This window comes from Hoplias malabaricus, chromosome 8 (assembly GCF_029633855.1).
Source record: "Hoplias malabaricus isolate fHopMal1 chromosome 8, fHopMal1.hap1, whole genome shotgun sequence".
Classification (NCBI taxonomy): domain Eukaryota; kingdom Metazoa; phylum Chordata; class Actinopteri; order Characiformes; family Erythrinidae; genus Hoplias; species Hoplias malabaricus.
Genome location: NC_089807.1, coordinates 1,408,447 through 1,427,281, shown reverse-complemented (window position 1 = coordinate 1,427,281; position 18,835 = coordinate 1,408,447). Strand labels below are relative to the sequence as shown.

General features: G+C 44.1%; 1 protein-coding gene across 2 annotated transcripts in view; it reads left to right on the top strand.

Annotated features, from left to right (window-relative positions):
- The window catches only part of macrod2 (mono-ADP ribosylhydrolase 2), a 1,000,902-nt gene that overhangs the window by 761,939 nt on the left and 220,128 nt on the right, over window positions 1-18,835 (top strand). For both annotated transcript variants that reach the window (XM_066680090.1, XM_066680089.1), the window contains exon 8: window positions 6,497-6,570. In XM_066680090.1, the coding sequence (XP_066536187.1) occupies window positions 6,497-6,570 (74 nt within the window). The remainder of the gene's footprint in view (window positions 1-6,496; window positions 6,571-18,835) is intronic.

Sequence of the window (18,835 nt, the reverse complement as noted above, 5' to 3'; positions counted from 1 at the left end):
CATGAACATCACTTTAAAGTGCACAAAATATGTTGTGTATTTTTTAATGATTAAATACATTTAATCTGTCGATCAATTAGAACTATTATTTATAGAGGAACACCCTTTCATCAGTGGAAGGGAATAAAGAACAGTGTAAACCAGGTTTGACCCCAGAGACATGACGGTGGCTACGTGCAGAAACACAGCCTGGATCCTCTGTTTGAACAGAGGTGTGTTTCAGTCCCAGGGCAGAGACGTGCACAGATGGTGTAGGACCATTCCTCAGACACTGATAAGAGATGTGTTTACAAGAACCCAACACAACGATGTTCTCTGACTTGAAGGTAATGGTATACGGACAGCAGTGTGTTCCTTTAGGGTGTGTGTGCTGTGGAGGTAATGGGTACCAACTGGTAAAGTGTAATGTAAAGAGAAGGAGGGGTCACTGTCATGTGCTGCTTTTTCATTTGTTCAGACCCAGCGTCTCAGGCCTAAAGGCAGCAGATGATTCTGAAGAACTACTGTTTATTCAGAAGCTCTACATCTTTTAAGGTGGAATGGTGTGTTTTACTGAAGTGTAAAGTGTCTGTAAGTGTTTATTCACTGTTTGAATTCCCACAGAAACTCATGTGTAACTCGAGCTGTTTAGTTTTGTAGCACTTTCGCTCTGTGTTTACTTTCATGCAGTTAGCGCTCTCCTGAATTTAGAGTCAGTTCCACCTTAAGTAATGTAACTGTAACAGCAGAAATAAGTCAGTGTTACCCCCCTATGGAGCAGGAATAGAGCAACATCCTCATCTCGGTTGGTGCTTTTCAACGTTCAGAGTCTCTCCACCGTTCAAACGTCCAGAGAAAGACACTTTCACACAGCCACACTCATTCAACCCCATAGCAACCACCATAACAACCAACTCAAACTGCTTTGCAATCACCAGAAAACCCTAGTGAGTGCCCTAGCAAGCACCTACAAATATAAATTAGCAACACTTTAGCTACCGTCCGTGACACCTGAGAAACCATCTGATATTTAGCAGCCATAGCAACCACCTGGGTTACCATAGCAACCACTGCAACCACATTCTAACATCCATTTAGCAAAATCGTTGCAATCACTAGACGCATGTTAGCAACCAGATGAAATACGTCATCACCCACACCTGTGACCTCAGAGCAACGGCACCTGGGACACTTCCGCCGCAAAGACTTCCTGTGTTTTCCTCAGCTTTAAAACAGACAGAGAGTCTGCTGTTTCTCACACCGTGGGTCACTCAACGGGTCTCAACGGGTACTGTTCGTCCCTGTACTGTCTCTCTGTCTCTCTCTCTCTCTCTCTCTCTCTCTCTCTCTCTCTCTCTCTCTCTCTCTCTCTCACACACACACACACACACACACACACATATTAATTATTTAACAGCCTCCACTGAGGAGGACTCAAAATGACTCTCTCTCTCTCTCTCTCTCTCTCTCTCTCTCTCTCTCTCTCTGTAACCTCTTTCCCTGACCCCTTCTCTGTTGATGTAGTGCAGGAGGTTATGTTGGAGGCAGGAGGAGCTCATGCGAGGCGAGACATGTCTTTAATTGACGCCTGGCTGAGACAGCTCAGCGGATCTGCTGAGTTTCCCCAAGTTCTCCTGAACTTCCAGACTTTTCACCTTCCTGCATGTGTCTAGACATTTCAGGAAGGGATGTGGGGTCATACCCTGGCGCCAGATTGACAGTCAGACTTCACCCAAATATTATTCATAAATTATTAAACATTCAGCTCACGGGGCGTGTCCTTCTTACGGCAGGAACAGCATCTTCCCTTCTGGAAAGACTTTAAATGACCTGTTAGACCATTGCTGTGAGGATCTGATGGCATTCAGCCACAAAAGCATGTGTGAGGTCAGGTGCTGATGTTGTCTGATTAGTTCCAGGTGAGAAACATCACTCCGAAGAACATACACTTTTCTACTCAGTACTTGACTTGGGCATGGAGATCTGAAGCTCATGTGCAGCTGCTCCAGATGGTTTCATTTCACTCCATGTGCTCTATAGAAAAAACACAGTTTCAGTATTTCAGCATCTGTGTTCACAATAAATTAGTGTTTGAGTCCACTTCAGACGTCACGTGCAGATATTTAGAATGGCCCCGCCCCCTCGTCTGAGTCTGTCCAATCACAGCGCTGGACCCGTGTTTATGTGAGAGCACAAAGACGAGGTTAAACTCAGCAAAACAGACACAACGAGCGCGGAGAAATAAGAGCACTGAGTAAAAACGGAGAAGAAAGAGAACAGAGTGAAAACGGCTAAAAACCAGAGCTTCTGCTCCTCGCTCCTCACTGCTGTGCGCTCGGGGTCGGGGTGAACAGCGAGCGGCTCATTATCATTTAAAGGAACAGGTGCTGAAAGCGGGCGTTCTGAACAGGGGCTGTTTACACAGGGGGAGAACACTGCTGTGGGGCTCGTGGGGTTTGGACCAAAGCGGGTCACAGACGCTTCATTAAGAAACAGAACTGTGTTCCACTGTGGAGAAATGAAAACCTTTCTAAGCCAGACTCAGTGACTACCCTTTGTGTGAGCTCATGTTGTTGAGCCTGGAGCAAGAGTGAGCACAGACCTGGCCTTAACTGGTGAAGCCCTCGCAGCTCCACAAACCTCTGTCTCGCCAAATGATTAATGCTTGTGAGTATAAATCAATACAGTATCAACAAGATGCTAAAGATATGAGATATACACGTCTCCTGCTTTTGCCCTTTCCCATGCTATTACGGCTTTGAGATGTATATCCTTTGACTACATTCTTTATAAATCTATTTATGCAGTTTACAGCCCTCATGAGACTCCTCTGTATGGATTTCCCAGGACTCCCTGCTTTTAAAGGAATAGTTCATTGATCTCCGCTCATGACAGGAGTTAAATTGGGATCTTGGAGGTGATGGAGTCCTATTTGGTCCCACATTGTATTAAAGAGGTACTGTCAGGATTGGTTTAGTGTGTGTGTGTGTGTGTGTGTGTGTGTATTCAGAAGAAGTTGCATCATGTCAGAAGTTTGGAAATAATGTAGCTTTCAATGTCAAAGCCATTTTAGAAAAAAAAAAGCAAGTAACAGCCCTGTTCAGAACGCCCGCTTTCAGCCCCTGTTCCTTTAAATGATAATGAGCCACTCGCTCATTAATTTGCCCCTAATTTGAAGCCTGATGTTTGTCTAAAATACCAGCCCTAGATCAGCTCCTCCAAACAGAACCATCGCTAACAGTCAGTAACTTTTAACACAAACAGTTTGGGCCTTGCTCTGTTCATCATCGACCAGACGAGACATCGCTCAACTCTGTTTTTTTCAGTTCTTTCATCAGTGTCCTCCTCAGCTCTGTCTCATTCACCAGAGACAGACACATATCCTCTGCTTTCACGGTGGTATCAGTCAACACACACCTATAAACACACTCCAGTCATAGCTGGCAGCGCTACACGGGAACATCTGCCATCAAACCCCTGGCTGATTCCTTCGGAGGAGAGACAGGAGATGTGGGAATGAGGCTGGAGATGAAGGGATGATGCATAGGTACAATGACCTCACCCCTCCTGGAGCTTCCCAAATTGTCTGGTGCTGAAAGGCAGGACGGGACATCAGGAGACAGGCCGATCCTGTCTCTGAGGAGGGGGCGGGGAGTATCTCAGGGCCTCTGGTAATTACGTCTCATGCCTGGGCCTGTGTGAGAAGGTGGATTAATATATCCTGGACCCTTGGGTTCAGACCTTCCCATAAGCCAACTAGGTCTGGGTTTATGGGTATTGATTACTCTGGTATTAACGTGGTTACACTGGGCACATCTATCAATCTACTGTCTGACTCCATTCAGGTCAAATGTGGCCGTTACACAATGTAATCTTATTTAGTCCTTTTCTAAACTCGTCTCAAAGTCGTCATGGTCAGCTCAGGTCAGTTTAGGGACATACTGATGGAGAGTTGTTAGTTACTATGCCTTAAAAACTAGGGGTAAATTGTTGCATTGTACTAATCTAATCAAGAGAGACGGGCTGTAAAAAGCTTATTACACAATGGAAGGTTCCTGTCCTAAAATCTAAAGGAATTAGCCAAAAGAAAGTGTGATTTAGTCGGAGGGAAGAGTGTTTTTGCGCCTAAACTTCCTTCACTGTGATAGAGGAGCAGTAACACATGGTCCCGAGTGCCTTATTGCTTTTATAAATGACAATCAATTTAAAATATAATAAAATGCACAAATGTTAAATTCATAATGTATTTATTTGCAAAAAATAACACACAATAAACTACCCCTACTCAACACAATGTCGTCTGTTGCTGGGCGAGATGAGGTTAAGGTTTAACCACAGGGTGGGCCATTTATATGGATACACCTTAATAAAATGGGAATGGTTGGTGATATTAACTTCCTGTTTGTGGCACATTAGTACATGGGAGGGGGAAAACTTTTCAAGATGGGTAGTAACCTTGGCGGCCATTTTGAAGTCGGCCATTTTGGATCCAATTTTAGTTTTTTCAATGGGAAGAGGGCCATGCGACACATCAAACTTATTGGGAATTTCACAAGAAAAACAATTGGTTTTAACGTAACTTTATTCTTTCATGAGTTATTTACAAGTTTCTGACCACTTATAAAATGTGTTCAAAGTGCTGCCCATTGTGTTGGATTGTCAATGCAACCCTCTTCTCCCACTCTTCACACACTGATAGCAACACCACAGGAGAAACGCTAGCACAGGCTTCCAGTATCCGTAGTTTCAGGTGAAATTCCCAATAAGTTTGATGTGTCACATGACCCTCTTCCCATTGAAAAAGCAAAAGTTGGATCCAAAATGGCCGACTTCAAAATGGCCACCGTGGTCACCATGTATATTTTTGTGGCATGGCCGCTCCAGGAAACAAATACAGATTTTTAGCTTATTATAAAAGCACAGATATGTGTCGTCTCTCTGAAGGGACTCTTATTCTAAAGGAGATGTTGCAGGAAGAGTCTGGAGCTGTCTTGGCCTTAAGCTCAAGAAGTAGTAGTGAGTAGTGTTAATGTATTCAAACTATCTGTAGTGCTGTATTTACGTACTAATTTCACGCTGTCCGGGACACTGATGGCATAAGTCCTGTTTGACAGAGTCTATAGCCCCCTTCTGTCTGTATTACTTCAAGCCCAACCCCATCCTCCACTCTTAAATCTCTAGTGAACTCCCTGTTTTAAAGAGAAGTGAGTAAAATTGACTGAGTTTACAGTGATGCATTAATATGAAATTCAGATGTTGTGAGGCGGACATGGATATTGTGTATTTAACAATGGCTTCGAACGCTTCTCCAATCAAGCCAATCAAATTTTAAGACCAGGACAGTTGTAAAATACATGATATACACACACCTACTATACCCAGCTCACAACATCTGAACTCCATATTAACACCCCAGTGTATTAACCCCAGTCAGTTCTATTCAGTTCTCCCTGAACAGTGTGAGATCAGAACAGAAATACATCGCTCGGTTAAGATGATTCTACTTCCTGAAACTTCTTCCTAAGAACAATAGTCCCTTCAGAAAGATGATAAAATATATATATGTATTTCTACTCAACTTAAAAACATGGAGTTGTATGGAGTGGCTACACCACATTTCTGCAGTTAAAACGTCTCATGTTACCCAGCAACAGTGCTTACTGCTAACTGACTACATTGTGTGTCAGAGGACCCGTTTATTGTGGGTGTTTGGACTGTGGGAAGAACACTGAACACCTGGAGAAAACCTACTCAGACACAGGGAGAACACACCACACTCCTCACGTTCTGCTCTCGCAGCAGCACAGCTCAGTGAATATTAAGAAGGTTTCAGGGGTAAAAGAAACATCAAGAGGTCAGTAACCTGCCCCTATCCTCGGCCCATAAGCTCTATAAGCTCAACTGGCTATGTCTCATTGTTGAAGATGCTTTCTGGCACATGGTCCAGCCCCTCTTTCTCTTCCTCTTCCTTATTAAAAAGTAATCCACCTCAAATATATTCTCAATCGATACCCTGTGTTAACAGAGTGCTTGCTTTCCCATCTCAGCCTGTGCTTCAGTGATTAATATGGCAGTTGCCCGCCCCAGTCCCTGGACTCACCGGTCAATATGTCATTACGTCCTCATTGTGGTTTACGCCGGCGATGGGCTCGGACACCGGGACAGTGGAGCTGATCTCACTGAGCCTCACGAAGGGAGGACGTAAACTTCTTTGTGACTTGATGAATTTGGCTAACTGTCGTAATGAGCCATGTTTCTGAGGTGTTTGATGAGAGGAAGCTTGGCTGAACCATGGCTACCTGAGTTATAGCACAATTTAGAGTTCTAGCCCCAGGGGGACTCATTTTCAGAGCGAATAAACACAATAAAATCAATGAGGGATTTGCGTGCGCTCTCCGTCTGGAGGCGGTGGGAGTGTGTTGGGGTGAAGGAGGGTGAAGAAGGGTGAAGAAGCGAACAGGTTGATGGGTTTATGAGTGTGTTCATGAGTTCTGTCTCTTTGTCTCATCTCTCGCAGGTTTTCCCAACGAGCCGGCAGCCGACATCGCCCTGAAGACTGTGAGGGACTGGCTGAGTGAGAACAAGGATGAGGTAAGAGCTGTTTGGGTCTGGTTTTAAGCGCTGCTTCGTTGATTATGCAGCTGGAACTGAGCAGTTCTTGAATTTCATGAACTGAAATATTGGATTGGGGTTGTTTTATTGAGCTGTTGTATCTAGGTTTAAAACTGAAGCTGGTGTTTTTAAGAAGGTATTTGGTTTCTTGGTGGAGCAGCTCTGGGGCCATGAGGGCCTGGGTGTGAGCTTTACCTGAGGTCACTGTGTGTGTGTGGATCAGCCTGTTCTCCCTGCTTTGGTCCCCAGATACTGGGGTTAGGTTGTGCATCCCATGCGTTGCCCCAAGCTCAGGTGTAATGGGAGGAATGTGTCTCGTACGTTCTGTGAGTGATCTACTGCTTGGTCCATACACTACTCTACTGGACTCTACTCAAGTCTTTTGCTCTTCCACCAGGTGAATCAGGTCCTGGTTCTGGTTCTGGAAGTGAGTTCTTGTTTAGTGGCTGTTCTCTCGTGGTTCAGAGCGAGTTGAGTAGGGACTAAACCGTGGCGTGTAAACCTTGCAGAGCGCTGATCGTCCAGAGAGAGTCGTCACTCTACGCCACGCAACGCAGACGACCAGCACCAACTCTCCATCTGTAAAATCTCCAGCTGCAGCAGAGATCACGTTTGTTTTTATCCGACTCACGACGGCAGCTCGTAAAATGACGCCGTGGTCTTTTGAAGAGGTTCAAACGCTCCTTGGATCGGTGGCCGACGAAAGAATCCAGCGAGAGCTGGACGCTGCAACAAGGAAGGAACAAACTCTACTGATCTGTCTGAACTGATGACGGAGCTGTGTTCAGTCCCAAACAACAACAACACGCCGATACACCATGAGTAAACACCGCTTAATGTTACCACCGCCGTTGTTGTGGTTTCCAAAGCCCACTGTTCCCCTTAGAGACATGGTTTGAGACGACACTGGGTACATTTTTGGTGAGGGATTTATAAAAGAATAGTAACTAGGTACCAAGTTAGTAGAGCTGAATAAAATAGAGTAGAGTAGGTACCTAACAATGGAACCGTACCAAAATGTGGCATTGCAATATTAAGCCTCTGAACTTCACCTTTAAGACTGTAGATAGTCTAAACTTTTTGTAGCTGGCTGCCATTACACTTTGACTTGGCATTATAGATTTTAATGTCCACACTGAGCTTGAGATTAATGTTTAGGAACCCGCCGTCCGATAGATGAGAGTACATCGGGGTTTTAAATAAAAGCTGCGGAAACTGTGACATTCGTGTCTTGCACTTCTCTCTCCTGGTCCTTTTAGGGAAATTAGACCGACATTAGATTATGTAATAATGTCATTGCCAAAGACATAACTTTTTACTTCTACACTGTTGAAAAGAATTAGGCCCTTAATGCTTTATATAATAGTGCGTTTGGCAAAGGAGCGTCAGGCCTTCAATAGCCCACTGTAACTAAGGTCACGCTCGAATGATCTGCGCGAGAGCTCATCTGGCTTTCATCAAACGAAGTCTCAAATGAGTTGCGTTCATACTGTTGCGATCATTAAGGCCGAAGTGAAAGCCCGCGACTCGTGAGAAGGCCAAACGTGAGGATTAATTATCCGACCTGTAAGGCAGCGGGAGGAAGCTGTGGGCTCCTGACAGACTTGTGCCTTCCCCACAGCAGCCCCCAGCACCTGCCTGCATTACTTCACTGTTATTGGCTCCCTCTCTTTTTTATTTTTTCTTGGGTTCTCCTGACTGTGGTGGAATTGATCTGGGCTCTAGTTTACGTCCTGTCACTCAGCTTCTCAAGAAGCGAGAGGAGGCAGAGGGAGAGGAAGAATGAGGCGCTGTGGGTTGATAGAAACTGGAGGCCGGCTGAAAGAAATGGGTCTTTGGGAAAGAAATGAGGTTTTTTTGGAGGGTGTGTGTGTGTATGTGTGTGTGTGTGTATGTTTGAAGGAGGGAGGGGTGTGGGTGGAAAGAGTTTGTGTAGGATTGCATCAGCAGAAGTCGTCTTTTCACAGAGACAGAGACAGAGAGAGAGACTTGGAGAGATAGAGATAGAGACAGAGTTTGCTGTATCTGGAAATCTGTCAGATGCTGAGACAGAGTGTAATGCTTTGGCTGTGGAGAGTAAGATTTGAGCCAGAGCTATAAGCATCATCACTCACTGACTCTCCTCATATCTTAATAACCACCCTGATATCTCAAAGTGAAGCAGCTGCTCTTAAAAGCACTCAGATAACAGTGCATTAACAACAGGACGGAGGAACACCACTGAATTGTTTTTTGTTTTTTTTTCTTTACTTTGCTTTGACTTAAAGGTGAATTAATCCAAAACATTAGGGATAGTTTCCGGTCGTTTGCATGGTAGAAAATGGTCTGGTGTTTGTGAGCAGCCCTGGCTCAGTAAATAGGAAAGAAACTAATTATCTGTACCCAAAACGGCTTTCTCTCTGTGCATCGATGGCTCAGTGACAGCAGGGAAACAGCATCTGGAGGCGTCTGGACGGTGGAGAGACTCCAAATGTTGAAAAGCATGAACACAGCTGAGGATGTTGCTCTATTCCTGCTTCATATGTACTGACTTAACTTTGGCTGTTTAGATGGAACAGACCTCTAACTGCATGAAAGTAAACACAGAGGGAAAGTGCTACAAAACTAAACAGCTCGAGTTACACATGAGTTTCTGTGGGAATTCAAACAGTGAATAAACATAGACCAGTTATGTCTTTGCGGCCTCTTGTTTTATACATTCTTCACTGTTTGCTTTTTTATCTTCATATTTTTATTGTTTATTTACTTACTTCCATTTACTTTATACATAATATATTTCTCTGTTTGGAGGAGTTCTTTTTTAACTCCTACCCTCCTCCAAATGTCACATAGTGCAGTGTCTGAAGTGCTGAGCCCAGTGTAGGAATGAGTCTCTATTGCCTCTGTTACAGATGATCAGTGGAGCATCACAGTGGTTTTTCAGCTGTAATTTTAAGGTAAATTTAGGACACAGTGTCTCTTTAACTAAAACCACACAGACACTTCCTTACGAACACAAAGAAGAAACGCAGACGCAGTGATGTGAACCGTGGGAGTGTTACACAACACACTGCTGTTTCTATTCTTTTAGAACTGTGATTATTGATGGTTTAGTTTAAGGTTAGGGTTAGATTTAAGTCTAAAAACCCGAGCCTCCATTTTGCTTTCGGTTAAAGCCCCATGGCGTGATGTCAGCAGGTCCTCAGGGAGCATTTATAGACAATGTGAAACAGCCGTGAGACTCTGTCTGTACCAGAGCGCACACACACACACACACACACACACACACACACACACACCTGGAGTGGTGGGCAGCGTACAGCACCCGAGGGGAGCAGAGCAGTGCCAGGAGAGCAGAACGCCTTTATATTTGAATCATATGCATTCATCTTTTGCGCAGGCACACGCGAGTGTATCGCTTTGAGACAGTGTTCAGGTGCGTTGTGTTGGGATGCCTCGTGAGAGCATTGCTTCGGGATGCTATGTGAGTGTGTTGTTCTGGGACGCTGTGTGTGTATTTCTCTGGGAAGACATGCAAGTGTATTGTTTTGGGGCCAGGGACAAATCCCTGCCTTTAGACTTTTTTTTTCAAACATCACAAGAACCAGCAGAAATTTACGCTGACTCTTGAAAAGTTTCCGAGGGCCAAACGGGGGCTTAACACCAAATTTTTGCCCCTCCCCACTCTCTCATCCTTCACCCTTAAACAGACAAACTGATATCGACTATTAATCTGGGTATTGCACAGTAACATGCAACTAACATGACATTCAAATAAACTTCGTCACTTTTAACTCAACTGTTCAACACAGTCTTTTGGGGGTGTTATAAAATGAAAAGTTTATTAATCACATTCTCTGAGGATCTCACCTTGTCTCATGTTCTTCTGCATCAGAAAATGAAGAGGTGACTGCTCTTTCATCCTCAGGGACTGAGACTGACTCTGGAGCTAAAGCTGTGGGCTGAGGCTAACTTCACTGGGTTGTGTCTGTCTGTCAGACTGAATAATGACTGAATTAAACTGCTGTGATTTCAGGCCTGAACTCGTCTTTTTTTCTAGAGACTGTGAATGTAGATTGTTCTCTCTAGCTTTTATTATTACAGCAGAGTTTGGGACATTTTAACTCACCTGTTTTCTGAGAAATGGGTCAGAAGATACCTTCCCTTGTCTTGTTTCCTCCTCCTCTCTCTCTCTCTCTCTCTCTCTCTCTCTCTCTCTTTCTCTCTCTCTCTCTCTCTCTCTCTCTCTCTCTCTCTCTCTCTCTTTCTTTTTCTCTTTCTTGCTCCTTCTCTTTCTCTTTCTCTCTCTCTCTCTCTCTCTCTCTCTCTGATGTTTTTAGCCAGGTCTGTACAGTTAGCAACTCCCAAGTCAACACAAATTATGTAACAGATTTGCGAAGGAGGGTCGAACAGCTTTTGCCTTTGAGGTGGGGGTGGGGTGTGGAGGAATGGTATAGTGGTAGGAGGGAGAAATTAAAGAACAAATCATGCAGATAAACCACATTTTTTTCATGAAATACAGTCTGCTGCCATGTTTTTCTGAAGTAACAGAGATGCATTACTGATGCTGATGGGGGCCCTGGGTAGGCACATCCACCATTAGCCACTGTCTGATGCCCCTGGGGCTGAGGCAGGGCTAAGCAGCTGCTGGTGATGATCTTTCAAACAGGTTTAGTTCTGAATTTACTTAAATATAATTGAACAAAAGTCACACGGTTATAGCCAATCACAAGTCAAGTACACACTATAAAGCACTCGCATTCATCCAGAATGTAGTAGATGGTGCTCCATCACTCTAGAGCAGGGTTCCTGAACCTACAGCCTGTGGACCATGAAACACATGCTCGAGGCCCACGGGCCCAGACTGCCGGAGCTTGGCACTTACAGGTAGAAGCAGAGAAGAAGTAGGATGCCACAGGGATGAAATGACCAGTGCTCTGCGCTTCTAGGGTTTCATCTCAGATTCATGAGTTTCATCTTACATTTTTAATAGTTTAATATCGTACACAGTTTTGTTTCTGTGATTGAACTGCAATGGGCATATTTTTAAGTGAGATTTCAGTGTCAGTTGAGAGAAATAGAAGACAATAACTATCAACAACTATTAACAAAAAAAAAGTATTTTGCATGAATGTGGGTCCTGAGGTGGAAAATGTTGAGGACCCCTGCTCTAAAGGACACTGATCCACTACTATACAGTAGAACCAATGCTTATAACACTCTGGATAACTGCTTCTACTGTGGTGAAACTGCTCTGGTCTCCCCTAACATTTCATACTTTTCTATGGAGGTTACTCTCACACTGGTGTGTGTGTGTGTGTGTGTGTGTGTGTATGTGTGTGTGTGTGTGTGTGTGTGTGTGTGTGTGTGTCTGTGTGTTTGTGTGTGTCTGTGTATGTGTGTGTGTGTGTGTGTGTGTGTGTGTGTGTGTGTGTGTGTGTCTGTGTGGTTGTGTGTTTCTGTGTGTGTGTGTGTGTTTGTGTGTGTCTGTGTGTTTGTGTGTGTTTGTGTGTGTCTGTGTGTCTGTGTGTGTGTGTGTGTGTGTGTGTGTGTGTGTGTGTGTGTGTGTGTATACACTGGGTGCACCTTAAAGAAGCTGAGTTCACTCAAGTGGGCGATGCATTTAAGCACTGTGCCGTTTCTTGGCCACGGACACAATCAGGTTAAAGGAATTAAACACATCTGTAACCAACATCAGCAGGAATCCAAGCGTCACTTCCTGTGAAATAAAGGAACACAATATCCCCTTTTGTCATCTCGGGAATTTAAAAAGCTCAGGTCTTAATCAGATCTCAGTGCAGATACCTGACCACCTCGTGTACGAGAGCTTAGTAAACATTTACAGAGCTGGAGAATTTATTGGAGAGCTTGAAGGAGGAGAGGATTCCTGCTGGATCTCTGAGGGAGGGTTTAGTATTCCTCTCACCACACTTCTTTCATGGAGAGATATTATGTGTCCCAGCTCACTGGGGCTGATCCGAAAGTAAAAACCTTGGCCTTGCTGTTCGCTCTAACCCTCTCCACTATCAAGTGGCTTGTATTTGGTTCTGGTTCGAATTAATGGCCTGAGACACAGGGTTTTAAACCACGTATTTTTAGTTATTTGAATTACTATGAGGTGGTCCAAATGTTTACCACCGAGGCCCTGTCCACGCTATAAGGCTCGCAAATACATCTCAGTCCATGGAAGAAACCACCTTAAATGATTCAGAAGATTGATTTGATTTGTTATTTTTCATATTTGCAGATTTGGAGGCAGATATTACATTCTGGTGCTTATCTAGACACTTCTGTCTGTGTGTGTTTAAATGCATATTATCTCAGTTTTGTTATTTGGAATTACTTATTCATACATTCATTCATTGTTTATTCAGTCAGTAGGTGCTTCATGAGTATTAAGCTGTGTCCTAAACAATGCGACCAAACTAGTGTGCCACCATTAGGACTGCTTTCATTACTGCAGTGAGGAAAAAGAACAGGATAATGATGACGAAGAAGATGATGATGATGATTGTGATGATGACGAAGATGATGGAGAAGGTTCCAAAGGAGAATAATAGGAAGACAATAAGAACCACTAACCTTCCTGCGCCAACCCCACCACCACTCCATCCTTTAGGCCCCAGCAGCCCCCAGTGTCAGTGTGTGATTCTGCAGCTGCTGAAGATACTGCTTTTGTGAAGAACAACACAAGCCAAACAACTCAAATAGAATCGCGGAGTGTTCCACCAACGCAGCGCTGCAACGCCCCACGCTGACCGTGATTGATGACTGTGTTTAACCTTCACAAATCCAGCAGTGTGTTCTCTGTGATTAAAGCGGGGGAGAGAAGGGGTTTCTCTGATGGATTTGATTAGGGCGATGGTGATATCTCAACAGCCACACTCTCAGCGCTGAGGCGGCCCACGGGAGTACACGTGCGATACGTCATTTTTGCAAAAAAGAGACATCACCAGAAGTGATTATGGAAATGATTATGTGACTTCCTTATAATATCATCTCTTTATGAATTAGTTTAAGCTCTGGAGAGCAGGTCACTCACATGGGGGCAGCCATCATCTGCTGCTTCTAGGGGTCCCACTAACGGCTGCTTCCTTACGTGAAGGAGAATCAGTGGAGTCAATGACTGACCGCTATTTTAAGGTAACGGTAGCTTTCGGTCACTAGTGAAGGGGAGCTAGATGATATTTTACCAGCAAAGGCCACACTAGAGCACCAGAATCTACGCCTGTACAAATATAATGCATTATACATGCCCTGACTGAAAAAGGAAAAAACACACAGAGCAAAGGCACAGGTTAAATGTAGCGCACCATTTGAGGTGGAACGGGAAATCTGAATTAGAAGCTAACGTCATCGTTGTGTGTCCTCATGCTCATGGTTTGTGTCAGTCCCAGTCCGCCATCATGCCACAGAGCAGCAGAGCTCAATGAGGAAAAGAAACATGGTGTCAGGGTCCTGTTAGAGGCTTTGAGCAGCATGTACTGTTCTCTGTGTCCGAAAAAAAAAGTCCACATCTGATTTTACACATATGTGGCCCCCAGGGAACGGGTGAAAAGTCAGTTCTTGAAGGTGATGCTGGGAGCAGGAGAAATGGCCAGAATAAGGATTCTGAGACACTTTGACGAGAGCCATACTCTGTTGGTCATAATGTTTTGGTCAGAGCTTTTTCTCCCTTCTCTCCCCCTTCTCTTTGTCTCTTTCCGTACATCTCCCTCCCTCACTGGCTCCACCTCTCCCACTCTCCTTCCCCTCTCCTCTACTTTGATGAATAACTGTGTGCAGTAAACTGACAGAAGTAGGAACACTGTCCTGACAACGGTCTCAAAATCACCTTCTCCCAGTGCCTTTATACTGGATACTGGAACACTGCTGTCTGAATTTGATTGCGTTCAGTCATTGGAGAGGTAGTGATCATTATTTTTCATGTTTGTATTGTTCCAGCTGTTTATTTCCATACAGTACTCTGCACATGCTTGAGGTCCCTGAAAAATTAGATGTTAAAAAGCTGTTTATCGGAGCAGTAAAAGTATTAAAGCAAACAAACACCCTAATATCCGAATAAAGCCAATTCCATTATTGTGTGTGTGTGTGTGTGTGTGTGTGTGTGTGTGTGTGTGTGTGTGTGTGTGTTGGTTTAACCCTTTCCACATCTCTCCTGGTGACAGTGTTATTTGAGGTGATCGGCCAGTGCCTAGTGTCAGAGGATAATAAATACTCCATTGTGTTAAATGAAGTGTGCTGTAGATTTAACAAATCCATACGATCAGGAGAAACATCTGGAAACACACTCACAGCACAGACACTAATGATTAGAACAATCCTCTTACTTTCACTATATTTGTTTTATTATTTATTGTAATCATAATAATGTAATACAAGCACTGCACTTATTGAGAAGATCAGCTATTTTAAATAATAATAATAACCTTATAGGTGCCTAAGACTTTTCCACACCACTGTATATTTAATGGCTGGGGGCACATTAAGGCACAGTATCTCCACTCTCCGCAGTCAGCACAACGTCACTGGAAATAATTTGCCCGGCCTCATAATATGCACATTATTGTTCAATGATAGATTACGAAATGGTCACAATAACAAGCTCAGTTTTTCTTCCCCCAAAACTGTATATCAGTTCTGCAGTCTGTTCCAGATCTGTCCAGCAAACATGGCCTCGATTAGCTGTGTGTTTATCTCCTGCTCCAGTTCCGGCCGCTCGCGGATTTACAGAGCCGCACAAAAGGCCCGAAAGCCCGCCGTGAAATTCCTCCTGAAAAGCCGTTCTGTGGCTCGCTCGCTCCGGCCTCTGTCCGCGTGAGAAGCTCCAGTTCTGTCAACATCTCTCACATCGTGGTCGGATCAAAGCCGAGCCGTCATGCTTTCACCACAATTACAGCTCCGGACAACATGGCGTTCCACATCCCTCATGTGTGTTAAACTTCAGGGCGTTATCCATGTGACCAGACGCGGAAAAAAACATGGGCTTAATATGGAGTACTGATGCAGACACAATGCACCGGTTCAGATGGATATGGATCACTACGATCGTTCTGGTCACAGAAGGTGACACTAACAGAACCAGTTCTAATCATGACTGATGTAGTGGGTGATGTTAAAGCAACACTAAGTGGTATTTTTATTGTGAAATTACAGCGTCAGCATCATTGTGATGCTCCTCTGAGCTGTAAAAGGGAGAATAGAGCCTCTGCCACTGCTACTCCGGGCTCAGCACTGCAGAAACTGTGCTATGTAAATCCGGGAGGATAATGTATATGTGTGTGCAGAATAGTGTGTGAAACTTTCCATAGGTTTGTGTGTGTGTGTGTGTGTGTGTGTGTGTGTGTGTGTGTGAGGGACTGAGTGAATTCCAATTCAATTTGATAAACGAACTTGAACATGGTGTCATTTTCATGTGGTTTTATTTAATTCAACGGGATTAAAACTGAATATTTTTGGAGCTGCAGTGTCTTGCAGTTTCTTGAATCTCTCAAAGAGTGTCGTCTCACAATCATCAGTCGCTGCATTTAAACAGCTACTTGTGCCATGGTTTATTCTTCTTTGCCGGCTGCGGTTGTCTCCTCTCTTGATCCCCACCTTGGACTTGAATGCACTGAGCTATGGATGGTGAGCAACACAAGGCTAATAACAACAAAAGCATTTTATTTGAAATTGCTACATGTAACATTTAAGTTGCACATATTTAGTGTTGTATGCAGACATTCACATGGTACTTTACAGATATTAAGTTGCTCGTGTGAAAAATCATTACTCAAAACAGTTCTGAAGGCAGTGCTGCCTTTGAGGCAGACAGAACTTAAATGATTACCAGCTGACAAGCATGGATGAAAGCTTGGGGGTGGGGTGGGGAGTCTAGACAGTCATTGGCTGCTGAAGTTAAGCACCGCCCTCCCAGACCATTATGCACACCCTGCTATGTACGCGAGATCATGCCAATCTTAGCCAGACTGGAAAATGGCCGACCGGCAGACACAGGTATACCATATCAACTATTTTTAATGATTATGTCTTTTAGTAACGCACAGTTCCTCATAGAGGCTTAAGAGTCAGACGACTAACTGGTTAATCTAGGGTGTGCAGAACAGATGGGCAGTGCTTAACTACAGCAGCCAATGGCTGTCTAGAACCACCCCCCCCCACCCCCAAAAGCGAGAAACGTCTGGAGTCAACACTAAGACTGAGAGAAGCGCAACTGAGAAAAGGCATTCCCACCTTGTGCCCAGTGATTCCAGGTAGGCTCCAGACCCACCGCGACCCTGAACTGGATAAGGGTTACAGATAATGGATTCTATTTACAAACCTGTTTTATAACTTGCAGAATGTCATTTATTGGTTATGGATTCTGTTTTTTGCTTCTTAGAACTTTAGAAGTTATTTTGATGCCACAAATTTCACTCCTTGATGAAATTGTGAAGCACTTTAAGGGTTTAGAACAGGACTCTAGAAGAGGAACTATCATCATCATTATATAGTGGTGTGTGTGAGTAAGAAGCGACTGTATCATTTAAGGTGGAGCGGTGTGTGTGAATAAGAAGTGACTGTATCTTTTAAGGTGGAGCAGTGTGTGTGAGTAAGAAGCGACTGTATCTTTTAAGGTGGAGAGTTGTGTGTGAGTAAGAAGCGACTGTATCTTTTAAGGTGGAGAGTTGTGTGTGAGTAAGAAGCGACTGTATCTTTTAAGGTGGAGCAGTGTGTGTGAGTAAGAAGCGACTGTATCTTTTAAGGTGGAGTGGTGTGTGTGAGTAAGAAGGGACTATCTTTTAAGGTGGAGCGGTGTGTGTGAGTAAGAAGTCACTGTATCTTATTGGTGTCTGAAGTGTAAATTGTCTGTAAGTGTTTATTCACTGTCTTAATTCACCACAGAAACTTGTGTAATTCGAGCTGTTTAGTTTTGTAGCATTTTCGCTCTGTATTTACTTTCATACAGTTAGTGCTCTCCTGAATTTAGAGTTCCACCAACATCATTATGAAGTAAACATCATCATCTGTTTTCATGATTTTAAAAGTTCACAGTCTCTCCACCATCAAAACGCCTCCAGATATTGAGAGAGAGAGAGTTCAGAGCCAGTTAAACAAAGACAGTTTGTTTCCCATTTACGGAGCCAGGGATGTGTAAAAATGCCAGAACTTTTTCCAGTGCAAACAGAACAGAGAGCAGCAAATGTTGAGCCAACATTCTCTGAATTTTGTTTTGAAACATTTATTAGATTTAAATAGTCATTTTAATTGTTGACCTTCTGAGAATATGCAGATTAGCAGCATGAAAATACTACTGCTGACTGTATCTTCTGGCTGATGTCACATCTGTGGCACCTCATCCAGACCCACACGCTCCTCCAGCCACCACTTTTTGTTTATTTTCCCATTTTCCAAACTAATTTGGCCTAATGTGGCCACGCAGCGGTGTAATCAGCGCTGGAGAAATGCACTGTGACACTTTATTTGGCCGGTGTGGATGCACTGTGGCGTCGGTGGGCCGGTTTAATAAAGCACTGGGCCCAGAATCTCAGCATTCCTGACGCGGCTCTGACACAGTAAACAGATCAAAAGGCTTCTATAATGAAATCTCATCTCTGCACACAACTCCACGCCAGGAAAATCTCGCCTCCCGTAAAGTTTGCCGCTTTATCCAGCGTGTTGCATCCGGCCAGGATTCTAGGATGCTTTCTTTGTTGGGTTTTGTTTAGATTTTTCTTTCCTCCTTTTATTTACATTTGTTTATTCCATGCCATCTGTCATCTAAGACGTGTAGATAACAAATGCCAGCTCGAGCAGGAGCTCGGGAAGAAAACACAGTCAATCTTAGCCCGAGAGTGAGCGGCTAATAGAAATTCGGTTTGCCATTGGATCTGTAAATGTTATTTTGGGGCTATGGCAGGTAAGGCTATGTTATGTGACATGAGGAGGCAGTCATTGTCGTTTACAGGAGGAAGATGAATGCTGCTGACGTTACTGCGATGTTATACATTAAGACAGAAGCCAAACAGAAACTGAATGAGGGCTAAAATTATGCCACTGGAAAAACATGTACTTCGCTCGCAGGTATTTTCAGAAAAACCCCCTTCACTGAAACACACCACCACCTTCAGCTCACCTGAACACACAGGTCACTCTGCATACTTTATTAACCCCTTCCCCCCTGTTCCTCAGTGCTCAGGACCCCCACAGAGCAGGTGTGATGTGGTGGTGGATCATTCTCAGCGCTGCAGTGACACTGACGTGGTGGTGGTGTGTTAGCGTGTGT